The sequence below is a fragment of the Oncorhynchus keta genome, chromosome 14 (assembly GCF_023373465.1).
Source record: "Oncorhynchus keta strain PuntledgeMale-10-30-2019 chromosome 14, Oket_V2, whole genome shotgun sequence".
Classification (NCBI taxonomy): domain Eukaryota; kingdom Metazoa; phylum Chordata; class Actinopteri; order Salmoniformes; family Salmonidae; genus Oncorhynchus; species Oncorhynchus keta.
The window spans coordinates 40,574,593-40,594,401 of NC_068434.1; the positions used below are offsets into that span (position 1 = coordinate 40,574,593).

Here is a 19,809-nt window from a genome sequence, read left to right on the forward strand (position 1 = left end):
CATGCCACCTGGTAGGAGCGACCTGTCAGGTAGGACGCAATCCAAGTGTGGGCCGCGCCGGAGATGCCCAACTCGGAGAGGGTGGAGAGGAGGATCTGATGGTTCACAGTATCGAAGGCAGCCGATAGGTCTAGAAGGATGAGAGCAGAGGAGAGAGAGTTAGCTTTAGCAGTGCGGAGCGCCTCCGTGATACAGAGAAGAGCAGTCTCAGTTGAATGACTAGTCTTGAAACCTGACTGATTTGGATCAAGAAGGTCATTCTGAGAGAGATAGCGGGAAAGCTGGCCAAGGACGGCACGTTCAAGAGTTTTGGAGAGAAAAGAAAGAAGGGATACTGGTCTGTAGTTGTTGACATCGGAGGGATCGAGTGTAGGTTTTTTCAGAAGGGGTGCAACTCTCGCTCTCTTGAAGACGGAAGGGACGTAGCCAGCGGTCAGGGATGAGTTGATGAGCGAGGTGAGGTAAGGGAGAAGGTCTCCGGAAATGGTATTTTCTTGCTTGGCTTTACATTCATAACGCTAACCACAGAACGTCACTGAAGCACATGTTGAATTAGAGACAATTCGTTTTTTTGAAAAATATATTGACAGAGTTGTTTTCATCTTTCCAATTAATCAAAATATTTTCCTGATTTGGACCCCAGATCCCTATCCTATCTGTTGATTTGGACCCCAGATACCTATCCTATCTGTTGACTTGGACCCCAGATACCTATCCTATCTGTTGATTTGAACCCCAGATCCCTATCCTATCTGTTGATTTGGACCCCAGATACCTATCCTATCTGTTGATTTGGACCCCAGATACCTATCCTATCTGTTGATTTGGACCCCAGATCCCTATCCTATCTGTTGATTTGGACCCCAGATACCTATCCTATCTGTTGACTTGGACCCCAGAAACCTAACCTATCTGTTGATTTGGACCCCAGATACCTATCCTATCTGTTGATTTGAACCCAGATACCTATCCTATCTGTTGACTTGGACCCCAGATACCTATCCTATCTGTTGATTTGAACCCCAGATACCTATCCTATCTGTTGATTTGGACCCCAGATCCCTATCCTATTTGTTGATTTGGACCCCAGATACCTATCCTATCTGTTGATTTAGACCCCAGATACCTATCCTATCTGTTGATTTGGACCCGAGATACCTATCCTATCTGTTGATTTGGACCCCATATACCTATCCAATCTGTTGATTTTGACCCCAGATACCTATCCTATCTGTTGATTTGGACCCCAGATACCTATCCTATCTGTTGATTTGAAGTCCTCCTCACATAATCTGTATTTTACAGTTCAAACATATCCAGACTCCAACAGCATGGCGGCTGCTGCGTGGTCTTTCATATGAAATCCAGAGCAATTTTGCAGGAGGGAGGGCTCCCTTTAGATCAGTCAACAATGGGGGAGGCAGCACGCCCCTAGACACTTGACAGTATGTTGTCACGAAACTAGGCCAGACAGACAAGAATATCAAATATTCAACTCCCATCAAAAAACACACGGAACAAACGCGGTGGAAAGTACCTGCCATGACCTAAACCCACTGACATAAAAGGCCATGGCTTCTATCCAACAAAACATTCCACATTAGAAATAAGCTAAACCTTCCCCTTGGCTGTCATGTCAACTATGCTGCTGAATCAAATGAAACACAGACCATGTTCCCAAACTAGGGGTCGCGACTCGTTGTGGGGTTGCCTGATATGAAAATGGGGTTACGGGGGAATTTCCAAAATCCTGGATTTAAAAAAAATCCAAATCATTGTATGTGGTTAACCTTAAAAATCAAAATGAAAATTATTCAATTCTAAAATATAGAATTCAAGCAGAGAGAGCCCTTAGATCATGGGAAAAGGTCGCACTTGAATCATTGCCATGGTGAATGGCTAGGCCGACTACACCATGAAACCACACACTATTGCAGAGACTTTGATATTAATTACCGTCTGCAATTGATATTGTGAAAACAATGTGTGGGGAGGCAGAGGCACAGAAACTCACATCAATATCTTTGTCAGATAACAGTGTGAAACTAAGAATTGTTGCTATAGCTAGCAATCAAGGGGAAACTGACTGAACGACAAAAAATACTCCCCACATTATGCACTCCAAATAGACGTTAGCTGTGAGGGCCGTGATGCCCATGCATTGACTTTCACTCGCTATACATGTCGGGGGATGCTATTCACGAAGACATATTGTTCTGTCTCACGATTCCCCAGCATGAAACGGCATAGGGGATGTTCAGTGTGCTGCGTGGCTATATTGACGAAAAACAGATTCCATATGGGATCGAACGGTGGGCTTTTGCACAGATGGTGCTCCATCTATGGCGGGGCGGTGGGCAGGTCTCTGGACTCTAGTTATGAATGTGTCTCCCTCTGCCATATGGACACAGTGTACGATACACAGAGAGCATCTGGCGGCAAAAGAGCTGAGCACAGAACTAGGAGATATACTGCAACAGGTAACTTCGATTGTAAACTACTATCAAACCACATCCACTGCACGCAGGCCCGTTAGCAAAAGTATCTTGAGAAATGGGATCAGAGCATGAAAATGGTCTATTTCACACTGAGACTTGGTGGTTATTGAGGGGGAGTGTTGGAAAGACTTGCATTGAGAGAGGAACTGTTGTCATTCCCATGTATATAAAAATATATATATATTTAATTGACACGAGAGATGACTGCTGACCTCCAACTCTTGAAAGAGCACTTTGGGACCTACTTCCCAATCCGTTTGACTGTGATCCTGGCTCAGTTGACATGCCAGTAAGTGAAATCAAACAGCTGATTGAGCTGTCATGTGACCGAATGCATTTAACGACGGAGAAGTTTTGGTTCCTGACTCAAAGGGAATACCCTGTCTCCCTCAGTCTCCCTCTGCGCATTAATGCTGCATTCAAAACAACTGAGAACTCGGAACTGGTAACTCGTAAATCTCTAACTTCTGACATCAGTGCATTCAAGACAACTGGGAACTTGGAGAAAATCTGTGAAAAACCGACAGGGAAAAATAGCTTTGAATAGTCATCCAACTCGGAATTCCAACTTGGGAACTCGGGCCTCTTTCTCGAGCTCCGACTTTCCGACCTGAAGATCACTGGTGTCATGACTTCCAAATTTCCTGTTGTTTTGAAACCACCATAAAACTCATGGCAGGCTAACTTTAACCAGCGCATCCCTGTGTGAATATGGATTCAGTGCTCTTGTCTGCATTCAAATCAAATACCGATCCAAATTGGATGTGACAGCAGAGATGAGGTGCGGACTGTCGACTATGCCTTCTGACTTTGAGAAGCTCCGACGCGGCACCCATCTCATTAGTGGAGGTGAAATATGAGACATTGTGTCATACTAATTTGCATTTGACTGTCATAGCACCACATTAAAAGTATGTGAGGGTGAGTTGAGAAGACAATCAGAAATTCTGTTAGAATGTTTTTCAATTGACTGCCATAGCCCCAAATAAAAAGGTAAGGGGTCGCGATATCAAAATGGGGTCGTGAACCCCTGGTACACAGTGTATGTTGTGTATGTCACATCGGAATAGATGACTGTTATCCATGTGAAACATTTTATGGATTTAACAGCACAGCTCCCTTCTGCTGTGTACATTGCTAGGTGCTTGAGGTAAAACAAGTAGTGGTTGGTTGGGGGGGGCGAGTGATTACCTTTTAAATTCTTCAACTCGTAAGTGCAGCAGTTCATGGAGAAAACTACATAAAACAAAGTCCTGCCTGATATTGTGAATATGGAGAGATAATTGCCAATGAGAGACATAAGGACCAGGAACAGAATCATAAGCAACAAACTCACTGACAGGCTAATGGCTATAAGTACCACTTTAGTAAGAAAAGGATTCAGACTCCATTTCAAATTGATTATGTGCTGAGGTAATGTGTGTATGTGATCAACAGTACTGGGGGGGATGAATACATTTCCAAAAACATGTCATGAAAAATAGGCCTGGGAAATAATAACACTTTTTCATTTAACCAGGCAAGTCAGTTAAGAACAAATTCTTATTTTACAATGACGGCCTACTCCGGCCCAAACCCTCCCCTAACCCGCACAACGCTGGGCCAATTGTGCGCCGCCCTATGGGTCTACCGATCACGGCCGGTTGTGATACAGCCCGGGATCGAACCAGGGTCTGTCGTGACGGCTCTAGCACTGAAATGCAGTGCCTTACACCGCTGCGCAACTCGGGAGCCATAATAGGTTGATAATATGGGGCATTCAAAGGGAACACTGGTGTAGGATCAAACGTCAATGGGACATGGATCCAAAAGGATATAGTGCATTAAAATTCAGTGGGCAACACAAAGGACAGACTCCCTACTATGCCCTGGGACTCCTCAAATGTTCTGTTTTCCCTCTCTGACAGCACCTCACATTATACCTCATTCCTATTCCCCATGGCTTCAAAAGCATTTGTTCTTCCCATTAGCAGTTGCAGTACGCGATGTGTTTAGAAATGATTGCAGTTGGGGGATTACTTAAGTTTTATCAGCAAAGAAACGAACAAAAATGATGGTACAAATTGGGAGGCTGCTTTCTTCTTTTTCCCCTCTCTAAAAGTACAGATTTCCCCTCCAAACGAAGGCCAAAATATTACATGATTAAAGGCAAGAAAGTACAATATATACACAAAAGTATGTAGACACCCCTTCAAATTAGTGGATATGGCTATTTCAGCCACACCTGTTGCTGACAGGTGTATACAATTGAGCACACAGCCATGCAATCTCCATATACCCACATTGGCAGTAGAATGGCCTTACTGAAAAGCTCAGTGACTTTAAACATGGCACCGTCAAAAGGATGCTACTTTTCCAACAAGTCAGTTCGTCACATTTCTGCCCTTCTAGCGCTGCCCCGGTCAACTGTAAGTGCTGTTATTGTGAAGTGGAAACATCTAGGAGCAACTACGGCTCAGCCGCGAAGTGGTAGGCCACACAAGCTCACAGAACAGAACAGCTGAGTGCTGATCATGTGTCCTCGGTTGCAACACTCACTACCGAGTTCCAATCAGCCTCTGGAAGCAACGTCAGCACAATAACTGTTCGTCTGGAGCATCATGAAATGGGTTTCCATGGCTGAGCAGCCACACACAAGCCTAAGATCACAATGCGCAAAGCGTCGGCTGGAGTGGTGTAAAGCTCGCCACCATTGGACTCTGGAGCAGGGGAAACGCATTCTCTGGGGTGATGAATCACACCATCTGGCAGACAAAAGGCCAAATCTGGGTTTGGAGAACGCTACCTACCCCAATGCATTGTGCCAACTGTAAAGTTTGGTGGAGGAGGAATACTGGTCTGGGGCTGTTTTCATTGTTTGGGATAGGCCCCTTAGTTCAAGTGAAGGGAAATCTTAACGCTACAGCATACGATAACATTCTAGACAATTCTGTGTTTCCAACTTTGTGGCAACAGTTTGGGAAAGGCCAATTCCTGTTTCAGCATGAACATGCCGCTGTGCACAAAGCGAGGTCCATACATTTGTCGAGATTGGTGTGGAAGAACTAGACAGGCCTGCACAGAGCCCTGACCTCAACCGCATCAAACCCCTTTGGGAAGAATTGGAATGCCAACATTGTCAACAGGCCTAATCGTCCCAACATCAGCGCCCGACCTCACTAATGCTCGTGTGGCTGAATGGAAGCAAATCCCCAACATCTAGTGGAAAGCCTTCCCAGAAGAGCAGCAAAGGGGGACCAACTCCATATTAATGCCCATGATTTTGAAATGAGATTTTCGACGAGCAGGTGTCTACATACCTTTGGTCATGTAGTGTATGTTAATGTGCCCAATTTGTTTTTTAAATGCCTTTTGGGGTCCATTATATCTCACATATTGATTGATTGCACCCATTTCCATGGCATTTGTAACACAGGAAATGTGCATGCCCAAGAAACAAAGCCATTTTTTTGCTGTCTTTTTGCCCACCATGCACCAAAGTTGAAATTCACAACACTGGAAAGTCAAGCCTCTCCTATCCTTCAGAGAAATGGCTGAAAAAATAGGGGTTTTAGTTCATTATATATTTTTAATTAAAACCTGCCAAAGTCCTCAGCTTAGGAGTTTAGTCATGCCAAAATCATGAAAGAATTCTATCTCGGTGGAGAAAAGGATCTGCATCTCATGCTATTCCAGTTTAATTCGCCTCACCAGCCTGTCTCTCCCTTGTCAGAATAATTTGAGACCGTAACTAACTTGTTTAATCTTAATTAAAGAAAAATAAGGATGTCTACCATATAGCACGATAGCATCCCAAATGTCACACTTTCGGGTCTGGTCAAAAGTAGTGCACTATATAGAGAATAGAGTGCTGTTTGGGACGCAACCTACCTCTGTTTCAGCTCAGCGATGCCATTTAGAAGGGTCTGAGTCACAATTGATCTTGCAGAAAATATTTCTAATAATAAACGCTCCCAAAGCCTTGCCTGAGGATACTAATAAAGTCTTGCCTAAGTATACTAATACAGAATACAAACTCCAATTAAATGTTGTATAAAGGCTGTAGTCTCAAAACGAACAAATAAAAATACATACAAATATATTGGAGACTCTCAACAACACTCTCCAGTCGAATTATCTTGAAGAGTCATATTTAGAGAGTTAGGAGTTTTGTTTTGACATAAGGTCAACAGCTTTGAGTTTCAAACCGTTTAGGATTCATGCAGGTCTTGTTTAGATTAAAGGATTACATTTATTTGTATCATCAATTGCACACAAGGTCCAACCGACACTTAACTTTTGCTTTTAACCCAACCCCTCTGAATCGGAGTGGTGCAGGGAGCTGCCACATTGGGCACCCAGGGAGCTGTTGTTGTGGGGGGTTAACTGCATTGATCAAGGGCAGAACGACAGATTTTTCACCTTGTTGGCCTGGGGATTTGACCTGGCAACCCTTCAGTAGTTAGTTCAACCACTAGGCCACCTGCCATTTTGATAGACCTCCAGAGCATTTGCCTGGCGGCAGGTTTGAAAGAGATGTGTTGCTAGCAAATGCATGCAAGGTTGGTGATGATCTTCCTTGGTTATTCTATTGACACAGCATCTGTGGGGTTACTGTAACCCAAACATGGGCCAGTGTGAGACCCTTGTGACAGCAGGGTTAAAAAGCAATGCAGTTGTCTGCTGTTTGTTCATCACTAGCGATGCATCAAAGAAACACATACATTTACATGTTAATGTTGAAAAGCCCTTCAGATTGAAAGTCCTTCAAACGTGGGCGGGAGAACAACAGCATTTTCATCTCACAGATTACATTGAAACGAACACTACTAAAGACCCTAACTATTCAACCTTCTTAATGATCCATTACTGACACAATGATGGTCCTGAATCTCATTTTAATTTATTACCTTTTGACAGCAATAGAAATTACTAATATTTCCATCCCATTAACTCCCCAACCCAATTTTAAATACACTGCGAATAATAAATGGGAAAAGCGTAAACATTACTCACATGCAGACCTACACTGTATGTATCTCAACTTTCAGTAACTGAATTTGACAGCATGATCTAGTGTAACAATTAGGCATTGCTGGTTAATGATACATGAGTAGTAATTAAACCAGCTCTCAAAGTCGAGTTTTTCTTAATCTGACAAATACATTTGAGTCATAACAGATTGAGACAAACTAGGGACAAATGAGGCTGTGTGATGTACACAACTAAAATATTGTATCAAAGCCTAGTAATGTGTATAAATTATGGTTAATAAGTGTTAAGTAATAATGGGTAGCAACTACCACCATGGGGCTTTTATGAAATGTTTTATTCTGTGTTGATACAGCATCCACCCACTCAGCATCCAAATGCATTTAGTGTTAAACAATTATAATAATCAAAACCGAAATTGAAAAACTGGACTATTTTTCAAAAACTGGACTGAAACCGAACCAACCTTAAAAAGCACTAATCGCTCAGCACTCGTACTGTAGCTATTTCGAAATACAAGACAGTCTACTACTAAACTACGTAAATAACAGTATTCCACCACGGTGCTTCCTTAATCCTCCTCTCATAAAATCCATATTGTCAAAAGGTCAGAGCCACTAGACATGAGGGATGCAGATTCGCTTGTCAATATACTCCTATGCGTATGAGCTATGAGTTGATGAGGAGCAGTTGAAAAGCTGAGATCGAAGGGGCAGGAAAGCGCCAAAGTTGAGTATAGTAGAGGGAGTTGCCTTAAGGACATCCCTCAGTATTACCTCTGCTGATCCTGTCAGCACAGTCCATAAACAAAGACCACATGCAGCTTCACATCCTCAAAACATATTTCCACATGAATTTGTACTTCTCACCCGAAGATTTGAATGAAATTCCAAGATCCTATAAGACTGGCACTGCAACGGAATTGGCACTGAATGCTATAAGACATACCACAGAACAACCCACATGCACATTAAATGGCTCCTTGGATAAGAACAGGATGAGACATGTAACATCAATGTGATTCTATTGGCATTAGTATACATTCCCCCTCAGTGGCACACAGGGGTCTTATAGGACAACAACGATCACAGAGACAGTCGGGGAGTTTTCGACACTGAAGGAGTGAACTGGGCCACGATAATTATAATAAGGCCTGTTGAACATGCCTATAAGGAAGAGGGTATCCTTGAAGGCTGACGGTATCGCTATATGACCAAGTGCAGACGTTAAGCCCTCTGGTCACCCCTATTCTCTATCTTGCTCTTCGTACCTATTCACGAGCTAGGAATCCTGAATCCGGGAATCCAGTGAACAAAACATACAGGCAGAGGGCAAGGAAGCAACACACACACTGAGAAAAAGAGAGAGAGAGAGACTTAGACAGATAGATGAATGGTACCAAACAAACAGGGATGAAATAAATGTATCTATGCATGTAGGATATAAACGGTACGTGCACAAAAACATCAAAACAACTCACTACATGGACACAAATGGTGAACAAGACTATTAGTCAATGTGGTTTGATCGTTGTTGGTAAACAGTGCTATCTTTCACATACAGTTGGGGGAAAATTGTATCAATTGGTGTTCATTAAATCATGTGGGACCTGAAGATCTGAAGTACTGGGTTCCATAGCTACCAACTATCCGTTGGCTCAATGAGTAAAAGCTGTACTTCTTGGGTTGGGTATACTGTTGTGGTGACAGCTTTCGGTCCTCATAAGCACAAGTATATAATTACACTGCAACCCTGCTGTGATTCACATTGTAAGCTTAACTGACTGACCAGTCCCTCTCGACTAGAGCCACCGAACACACGCTGTCTGTCACACAATAGAGTACCACAGTATCAGTCATAATACCCATAAAGCCTAGTGGTTAAACAAAGAAATGGTTCCATTCATTTTTTCACCATTCATTTCAGTATATCATTCGCAAGCATTCATTTTTCCCATAGGGGATTTTCGGGCTGTGTTTCGTGTAGGCTTACCCTGGCGTGACGTTATGATAACCATGTAAATCTCTCTAGGACAAGGTGATTTTTATCAATATATTCGCCTGTATTTACCCCTCCAAAATGAAATGCTTATTAGCAGCTAATGTGGCTATCATAAAGAACTACAAATGCCAGGATGATCTGGATGAGACTGTCAAATCGAGGCAAAGGTAAGAATCTCTGGATTAACTATCTAATGTTAACTACATTTAATCCAGCATCCTGGAGTTGCCTCTTCACTGTTGACGTTGAGACTAGTGTTGTGCAGGTACTATTTAATGAAGCTGCCAGTTGTGGACTTGTGATGTGCCTATTTCTCAAACTAGACACTAATGTACTAGTCCTCTTGTTCAGTTGTGCACCGGGGCCTCCCACTCCTCTTTCTATTCTGGTTAGAGACAGTTTGCGCTGTTCTGTGAAGGGAGTAGTACAGAGCGTTGTATGAGATCTTCAGTTTCTTGGCAATTTCTCGCATGGAATGGCCTTAGTTGCTCAGAACAAGAACAGACTGACAAGTTTCTGAAGAAAGTTCTTCGTTTCTGGCCATTTTGAGCCTGTAATCGAACCCACAAATTCTGATGCTCCAGATACTCAACTAGTCTAAAGAAGGCCAGTTTTAAGCTGTGCTAACATAATTGTAAAAGGGTTTTCAAAATTATCAACTTGGATTAGCTAACACAACGTGCCATTGGAACACAGGAGTGATGGTTGCTGATAATGGGCCTCTGTACGCCTATGTAGATATTCCAGTAAAAAATCAGCCGTTTCCAGCTACAATAGTCATTTACAACATTAACAATGTCTACACTGTATTTCTGATCAATTTGATGTTATTTTAATGGACTTTTTTGTATTTTTTTAAGTACATTTCTAAGTGACCCCAAACTTTTGAACGGTAGTGTAAGTATTCACAACTATATTAAAATCCCCTTTGGCAGTCTTTCCAGGTAAGTCTCATAGAGCTTTCCACACCTGGATTGTACAATATTTGCACATTATTAGTTTTAAAATTCTTAAAGCTCTATCAAATTGGTGGTTGATCATTGCTAGACAACCATATTCAAGTATTGCTATAGATTTGCAAACAGATTTAAATCCAAACTGTAACTAAACAGTAAAAAAAAACATTCTAAAAACATAATTCCACTGATATAATGGGGTTCTGTGTGCAGGCCAGTGACACAAATCAAAATGTAATCAATTTTAAATTCAGGCTGTAATACAACAAAATGTGGAAAAAGTAATGGGTTCGGAATACTTTCTGAAGGCAATGTATGTAGTGCACTACTTTTGACCTATAGGCCCAGGTCAAAAGTAGTGCACTATAAAGGGAATAGGGTGCCCTTTAGGACACAACCAGCGTATCCAGATTGGCCCTCAAACTCCACTGCTGCTGGAAAAACAATACAAAAACAATTGTGTGCCATTGTCATTGTAAAACCCGGGTGCTATTCTGCACTGGAAACAAAACGTGTAAATCAGGTGGTGCATGCCCTGCAAAATCTCATGTACAATACAGCTGCTGTGCAATACAGCCTGTTTGTTGCCCTAAACAAAGAAAAAAAGAAAAGTCTAAGAAGTGCTGACAAATTGCAGCCGATGGGCAGAATTCCCAGCAATGGAGAATTAGATTAACCAGAGGAAAGTCAAATACATGGTACTGTAATCTGTGGAAAATATACAGGGTGTGGCAGGTAATCGTCCCGAAACTGAAATGACTAAAGAATAATTATCTTTAAAGCACTGGATCCTATCATGTACAGTAGATGCGCTGGGATTGCTCACTGGGGTCTAGTTCTAACCAGCTGCAAATCCATTTCATTACCATAAACAAGCAAATACAGCTTGAAGCAATGGGATATTATTAGATATGTGTGAAACCACAGCAGGAACTGCATGGAGGTTGAAAGTTGCATAAAGGTTGAACTTACTGCAATACTGCTGTACCTAGGGCTATACCTCCTGAGTCCTATTAACACATGCTAAACCCGTTACATTTATTTGAGGATCAAAGGCAAAATTAAGTCTGGATACTAAATGTCCCCATATTCCCTATATACTGTAGTTCTCTACTTTTAATCTGGGCCAATAGGACTCTGGTCAAAAGTAGTGCACTCTATAGGGAATAGGGTGGCATTTGGGACCCATGATAAATGTGACCCAGCAAAGGGAATAATTCTTTGAACTGTAGGACCAGACCATTATGATCTCCTCTACATCAGACCTATGGCTTTGATGTGTTTGAAGTGGAGATTAACAGCTCAATGCAATGCTGAAATAATTAAGTTTTCAATCTCAACTTGAAAAGGCATAGCCTGCATCAATCTCAACGCTAGGATTCAAGTCAAGAGTGCATTACACCAAACAGGTTTCTTTTTGGCAATTGAAATTCTGAGTTTGCATTACACAAGGAAACCTTGTTAAACTCAGGAAGAGTATTTTAAGGTTTTCAAATGTACAAAATCGGATTAAAAAGGAGAAAATACCTTATGTGGTTGTTCAAACGAAGCATAAACAGCATATCTACTCATCTAAGGCATGAGACAGTAAAGAGACAACTAAGGACACAGGAGTGTCTCTCTCTCTCTCTCCGAACAAACACAGGATAAACTCTGTGATTGTCTGGAAGAAAGTTGTGTGAAGCCTTGCCTGTTTTCCTCATTGAGTCTTCTTCTTGCCTTCCACTGCCTATCATTATCGTCACTATGCCCCAAACAAGTCACAATGCATTAGAGGCAGAGGCATCTTAGATCACAGATGCACCACATATGCAGGAGGAAACAGGCCAAGTGGTGTAGTCTCAACACAACAGACAATAACTAAATGAATATTCTACACAGTGGGGTACAACTACTTCCTGCTCTGAGAGATCCCATCCTCAGCACTTTGGTTCTGTTGTTACCCATGTTCAGTTCACATTACTACCACACTAGACTGCACTGCACTGCACTTCAGTGTAATCCAGGGGCACAACTTTGGCTTTAGAAGTGGGGGGGACATAATGATTATTATTATTATTATACATTTTTTTATCCAGTCGGATAAACATTCCAACATGCCTACCCAAACTTCGGAGGCGTCTCTCTCTTTCTCTCTCTTTTCTCTCTTCTCTCAGAGGACCTGAGCCCTAGGACCATGCTTCAGGACTACCTGGCCTGATGACTCCTTGCTGTCCCCAGTCCACCTGCTGCTGCTCCAGTTTCAACTGTTCTGCCTGCAGCTATAGAACCCAGACCTGTTCACCAGACATGCTACCTTGTCCTGGACCTGCTGTTTTCGACTCTCTCTCTCTCTACCGCACCTGCAACTCTGAATGCTTGGCTATGAAAAGCCAACCGACATTTACTCCTGAGGTGCTGACCTGTTGCACCCTCTACAACTACTGTGATTATTATTTGACCCTGCTGGTCATCTATGAACGTTTGAACATCTTGATCCATGTACTGTTATAATCTCCACCCAGCACAGCCAGAAGAGGACTGGCCATACCTCAGAGCCTGGTTTCTAGTTAGGTTTCTTCCTAGGTTCTGGCCTTTCTAGGGAGTTTTTCCGAGCCACCGTGCTCCTACACCTGCATTGCTTGCTGTTTGGGGTTTTAGACTGGGTTTCTGAATAGCACGTTGTGACATCGGCTGATGTAAAAAGGGCTTTATAAATACATTTCATTGATTGATTGGTGTAATCCTCATCTTCATTCAATCCCAGCAGCCTAAACACAGTCGGTCCTCATCCTCACTCAACCCCAATAGACTGCACACTGTCTGAACTCTGAACATACTTAGTCTCATATTAACACAGACTAATCAGAGAATGGGGGATACAATGATTTGGGAATAATACATGATCTAAAACACGATCAAAGTATAGATGGCTGATTCCTCACAAAACTAGAGCCAAAAAAGACCATGACTTTTGGTGGTTTTCACTATATTTAATCCATTGAAGGTTCCTCTGGAGGAAGGAATGTTGACATATATTTGATATTTGTATCTTAAAGCATTATTGAGATATAATATATTAAAGTTGGAATATTTGTGACATTTTGGCCTTACCCCGGCCTCCTTTAAGACTCCATAATATCCATTATATGTCATCTGTATGTGCCACAAAGTCAAAGTTAGTGTTATTTGAAGATTTACAGCTTGCTCTGTAATATGAGTAGTATTAGAATTTCAATAACACATTTCTTATATAAATGTATTAATATTGAAAAGTATTAACATGAATATTGAAAATATACCATTTTTGATTTGGCTAACTTTTAAATGTATTGTTGAACATAATATACTCCACGGGCATATCAAAGTTCCAGAGTGGGACATCTGTTTTTTTTTTTTTTAAGTTATGGCCCATTTTATACAAAGACATTGTTATAGTAGGCAACGTAACCAATCACAGCCCTCCTTTTACTTTTATCATCGCACATCCTGCAAATTACCAGCAGAGGGCAACCATTTTTAATCAATTTTTCACTTTCACTCTGTTGGTAATGTTTACAAATTGGATCATAACTCTAAAAGTAGCAGATAGCCCACTCTGAAACGTTTATATACCCATAGGGTATATTATATTTGAAAATATATAGAAAAATTTGCCAAATCAACAAACTCATTTTTTTATTATTCATGTTCACATTTTAATTTTTCTATATTCGTAAATGTATGTAAGAGATGTGTTATTGAAATAAATATTACAGAGAAAGTGGTAAAGCTTCATATGACATCAACCTTTGCTTTGTAGCACCTACAGATGAAACATTATGAGTTTTAAAAGAGGCCTGAGTGAGGCCAAAAAGTGACAAATATTCCAACTTCAATTATTCAGAAATTATGCTTTAAGATACAAATATCAAATATATGTCAACAATCCTTCCTCCAAAGGACCCTTCTACGGATTACATGTCGTACAAATCCCCCAAATCACAGTCTTTTTTTGTTCCAGTTTCATGAGGAATCACTCAGATAGCACATTTCATAGCTATCAGAAATAGCAGCTATCAGAGCGATCAGGAGTAGTTGCAACGGTAGCAAACTCAGTGACCAACAGTCCGTTGTAGGTAGGGCAAGCACTCAGATAAATACTTAAACCGCATGACGGAAGTGTTACACGAGTCCTTTCAGCTCCTATTATTCCTGATGTCCATATGGATGCACCATGGGCCCTGCAGTCAGACAATGTGTTCTGGCCATCTGACTCTGTGTGACAGTGAGTGAAAGGCAGCATCTGGAGTACAAAAGAGACCAGTTACCTCCCGATAGCCAGCCGCTGTGCTTGGACTAGAAAGAAACAAGTGCCGGAACACATTTTCATTTGAAATTATCTGAGCCCTTCTACTGTACAAGCATTTCGATACACACGCAATAACATTTTATTTTTATTTTTTCCCCCCGTTATTTTACCAGGTATGTTGACTGCGAACACGTTCTCATTTACAGCAACGACCTGGGGAATAGTTACAGGGGAGAGGAGGGGGATGAGCCAATTGTAAACTGGGGATTATTAGGTGACCGTGATGGTTTCAGGGCAAGATTGGGAATTTAGCCAAGACACAGAGGTTAACACCCCTACTCTTACGACAAGTGCCATGGGATCTTTAATGACCTCAGAGAGTCAGGACACCCGTTTAACGGCACCCTACACAGGGCAGTGTCCCCAATCACTGCCCTGGGGCATTGGGCTACTTTTTAGACCAGAGGAAAGAGTGACTCCTACTTGCCCTCCAACACCACCTGCTCTCCCATCCAGGGACTGACCAGGACCAACCCTGCTTAGCTTCCGGAGCAAGCCAGCAGTGGTATGCAGGGTGGTATGCTGCTGGCAACATCTGCTAAATATGTGTATGTGACCAATAACATTTGATTTGTATAAGAGGTGAAGGTGGTCAAGCAGAAGAAAATTCAAGGTGTTCGTACTTCAGTCTAGTGAGCACTGGCCAAACTCAAGCACTGCTGAAACACACGGAAAGAGAACCTCTTCTGCAATCTCTGGTTGTCGACAAACCTGGTGGTCATGGAGGGCAATGGGGCCTGGCAGTGTTTGCTGTTTGTCAGCACTTTAACTAAATAATTAAGAATAATTGGGTGAATCCAGGTGAGTCGTGCTTATTGACATTTTAAAACTGCAGCCCTCCGCCGTTTGCGATTTCTGCTGCTGAGTGGTGCTGACTGACACAGAACAAACAGCATGACCTAAGCCTTGGTTAATAATGGTTGGATTGTCTGGTAAACTGATGAGGGATGTGCTGGTGGTTGGTTTAGCCATAGCACTGCCAACCTCAGACCATCTATGGCCCCTGGAGACAGGGGTTCGATCACTGCTTAAACCTCTGTATCCCTCGCTCATCTTGACAAGACAGACTAATATGAACGTTGGCCATGCACAGCGGGCGGTCGTCCTATTGCCTCTCACCACAGAACATCGACTATTATTCTACACACGATGAATGAATCACCATAGTTTGTGCAGGTGATCTACTGCGCACAACTGATGTTCATTATGGTGTGTCTGGTCTCTAACTCTGCATGGTGGGGGTTGAGAGGAATTACTGTAGAATAGTAAGTATTCCTCACCTCATAGTGGGCAACCCTCTGGGACTCGGAGATGAGCTGGGCGCTGCACACTTTACAGTAGGTGTCTGTGAAAAGCCCTTGGTCCACTTCTGTAGACTTCATCTGGTGGGAGAGAGGACAGACAAACAACAGCATGAAATATAACACTGGGTTGGAGGCATTTCAAATGAGGAATTCCGGGTAAGATCATATAAATGTGAAATTGCAGGATATAATATGCCTGAATGCTTCAAGTGCAATGAAGGGACATAATGGAGCAACTAAATGGAATTGTCATTTCATACTTTGATAGCTGTTTAATCAATATTTCATTATATCAAGCACTGTGATGGCAGTAACAAATGCAGAGTATGTTTTTTCCTCCATCCAGCAGGAAGTCATAACTGAATTTTATTTTGTGTCAATAAACCCATTTTCAGGTAGCAGGTCGAAACCACGTCAAGGCAATAGTAAATAAATCAACACGACTGAATACCCTGATAGTATTTATCTTGGAAATTCGCAAGGGATAATCAACGAGGGGCTTATGTGTTCTCTGGAAAATAATGCACAACGTGCAAGGTGTGTTCCACTTCGCTAACATGTGGTGCAAGGTGTGTTGCACCACATGTTAGCGAAGTGGAACTCACCTTACACGGAGTTGCATTTTTTCCAGACAACTCATAGAGCCCTGAATTGATTATTCCTTTTATACCAGGGCTATTAATTAACATATTTGTCACTAGAAATGTATCAATTTGCCAGTAGAAATGTGACAACATCCACTGAAGTCGCTATCAAGTTGACTAACTAGCTAGATCGCTACTATTGCCTTGGTAACCAAACAAACAGACTTGCTAGCTTAGCTAAGCAAACCATCATCCTAGCTTGCTATTATGAAAATCGAATTCAACAATGCCAATAATGTTTTCAATTCAACTTTTGGTTTCAAAAGCAGCTCAAAAATAGAACATGTAAGAATGAACGTCATAGTCCTTCAATTAAACCGTGCAATTATACCGTGCATTATAGGGAAATAATGCACACTCTTGAATGCCCTTCAAACTAATCAGAAAGGAAAGGATTATTCATCAATGGTGTGGTATAATTAAACAATAAGGCACGAGGGGGTGAGGTATATGGCCAATATACCACGGCTAAGGGCTATTCTTAGGAACTGTGGTATATTGGCCATAAACCACAAACCCCGATGTACCTTATTGCTAATATAAACTGTGTACCAACGTAAATAGAGCAGTAAAAATAGATGTTTTGTCATACCCGTGGTATATGGTCTGATATACCACAGCTTTCACCCAATCTGCATTCAGGGCTCAAACCACCAAGTTTATAAATATAAATAAATGATTGAACTTCAGCTGGGGGAGATTTGGAAGGGGACGGCAAGATGCTCTTTGAGGGGTTGGACTGCACCCTTTCTGCTCTTGATCTCTCTCTCTCGTCTCTCTTCTCTCTACTTCTGCTCTGCTCTCTCTATTATTAATTCAGCCATGCTGTCATTAGAGGGCTCACATTGCAGATTTGGGAACACTCATGCTCAGCTCATCCTTATTGACTTTGTGGAGTCTTCATTAGGCATGACATGACAGAACAGCAGAGATGTCCAGGAGGTATAAACTATGGTAACCCTTTTGGGACCCTAATATCTCTCCCTATAAAGTGTAAGGACAAAGAGAAAGAGGGGGGGGGGGTGGAACTGATTAAAATACCCGGTTACTTAAACTTCAATCATTGAACGATACAAGAGAGAAACGTTTCTCTAAAACAATCAATAATTGAACTGATTGCATAAGATACATTTGTCATAGAAAATGTAAGTGAAGAATCTGCAGTATGATTTTACGGCCAGGTTATGTGACCTGACTGTGATCTGTAATGAGTAATAATCATGTGGCTCACCATCTTTAATTGGCTCTGTTTCCAGAAAATTGACCAAGTCTCCCTCAGAAATTCTACTCCTCCCAGAGGCAATTCTAATGACTTGAGCAGTGGTCAGCAGGAGAGACCAGGGCTGCGTCCCAAATGGCACCACAGAGTCAAAAGTAGTCCACTATATAGGGGAGAGGGTACCATCTTATTTTATTTGTGACGCAAAAGCTATAATCTTTTAAACTCTTAGCACCCCATACAGTATGTATGCCTACACACTATACTTTAAGGCCAACATTTAAAGGGAAATATCACCACATACCTAAATAATCTGAGCTCAATCAAAACATGGAAAAATATCCCTTATGTCTGTAATGTCTTTATACAAAGGTTTAGACGTATCCAGTTATTTGTCTAATGTATGATTATCCCAAAATGATGCATGCATACCTTATTGCCATCTCCAAATCACTAGCCTCAATTAAACAAATAGGCTGACATAACACCTGTTTAGGAAAAGTGGTTGTGTATGTGTTGACCTACAGGAAATAGGCAGGTATACTGTCACGTTCTGACCTTAGTTCTTTTGTTATGTCTCTGTTTTAGTATGGTCAGGGCGTGAGTTGGGTGGGTTATCTATGTTCCTTTTTCTATGTTGTCTTTTGCGTTTGGCCTGGTATGGTTCTCAATCAGAGGCAGGTGTCGTTAGTTGTCTCTGATTGAGAATCATACCTAGGTAGCCTTTTCCCACTTGTGTTTCGTGGGTGATTATTTTCCGTTTCAGTGTTTGCACCATTCGGGACTGTTTCGGTTTTCATTTTCATTGATTCTCTTGTTCTTTTGTATTTTGTATTCAGTCTCATTAAATTATATTATGGATACATACCCCACTGCATTTTGGTCCTCTGATCCTTCCTACTACTCCTCCTCCTCAGAGGAGGAAGAAGAAACCCGTTACATATACTAGAGATAAACCGTATCGCTAGATTTAGGGCAGCCTATACATTTCTCTCCTTTTTCTATTTCTATCCATCATTATGTGTAAATAAATCATGAGCCCGGGGATGGAGCCAGTTGCTCCGGATTATTTATTTGTGTAGCCTGGAGTAACAGATACAGCAAATGAATCAAATAAACAATAATAAAGGTGAGGAGGAGTGAGGAATGTGTTAGAGGACAAAGGCAATTACCTCCGTAAACTCCCCGATACAGTGGCGTAGGATACACCACCGCAGCCCTCAACATTGTTTTTGTTAATTATAGGAAATTAGCTTTAAAACTGCATAATGTCCTCTTGGCCTCATGGCAAAATGTGTAAAATAGCAGGAAATTAGCATTAAAACTGAAAAAAAATGATCCCTCAGCCTCAGAATAGAATAGCATGAGATTAGCTATAAAACTACACATTTTTCTCTCTTCGTGGCAAAATGTGTAGAATTGCAAGAAGTGAGCTGTTTTCCTAAATATAATAGTTGTCATAACTGCACTACACCTTTGCCTCAATACAGATTTTAGGATTCACATAATTCAATTCAAATTGCTTTGTCTGGTTGTCACCAGTATGGTAAAATGTGGAGTTAGGCACTTGCCAGCGGGCGTGTGTCAGACCTGAAGGACAGGGGTGTATTGATTATGCTTATTCTGTTGGAAAGCTTTTATTCTGTTGCGAAACGTTTTGCATCAGAAACCGTTTACTCCAAACGGAAAACGGTTTGTAATGGAAACAACAGGGTTTTATTAGACAAATTGAGGTAGGTTCCTTCAGTTTGGATCTTAAACGGTAAATTGTTTATTATTGCAAGATGTAATGAATACACCCATGGTGGAGGAGGCAGGGTTGCAGGCAAAACAGGATATACAAATAAGATATTCAGGTAGTAACTTTAAAAGAAAAGGCCTAGCTC

The 19,809-nt window shown here is 41.6% G+C and overlaps 1 protein-coding gene across 1 annotated transcript in view; it reads right to left on the bottom strand.

Annotated features, from left to right (window-relative positions):
* Positions 1-19,809, bottom strand: part of zmat4a (zinc finger, matrin-type 4a) — a 151,579-nt gene that overhangs the window by 100,837 nt on the left and 30,933 nt on the right. Inside the window, exon 2 of the mRNA XM_052461771.1 lies at positions 16,037-16,138. Within this exon, the coding sequence (XP_052317731.1) occupies positions 16,037-16,138 (102 nt within the window). The remainder of the gene's footprint in view (positions 1-16,036; positions 16,139-19,809) is intronic.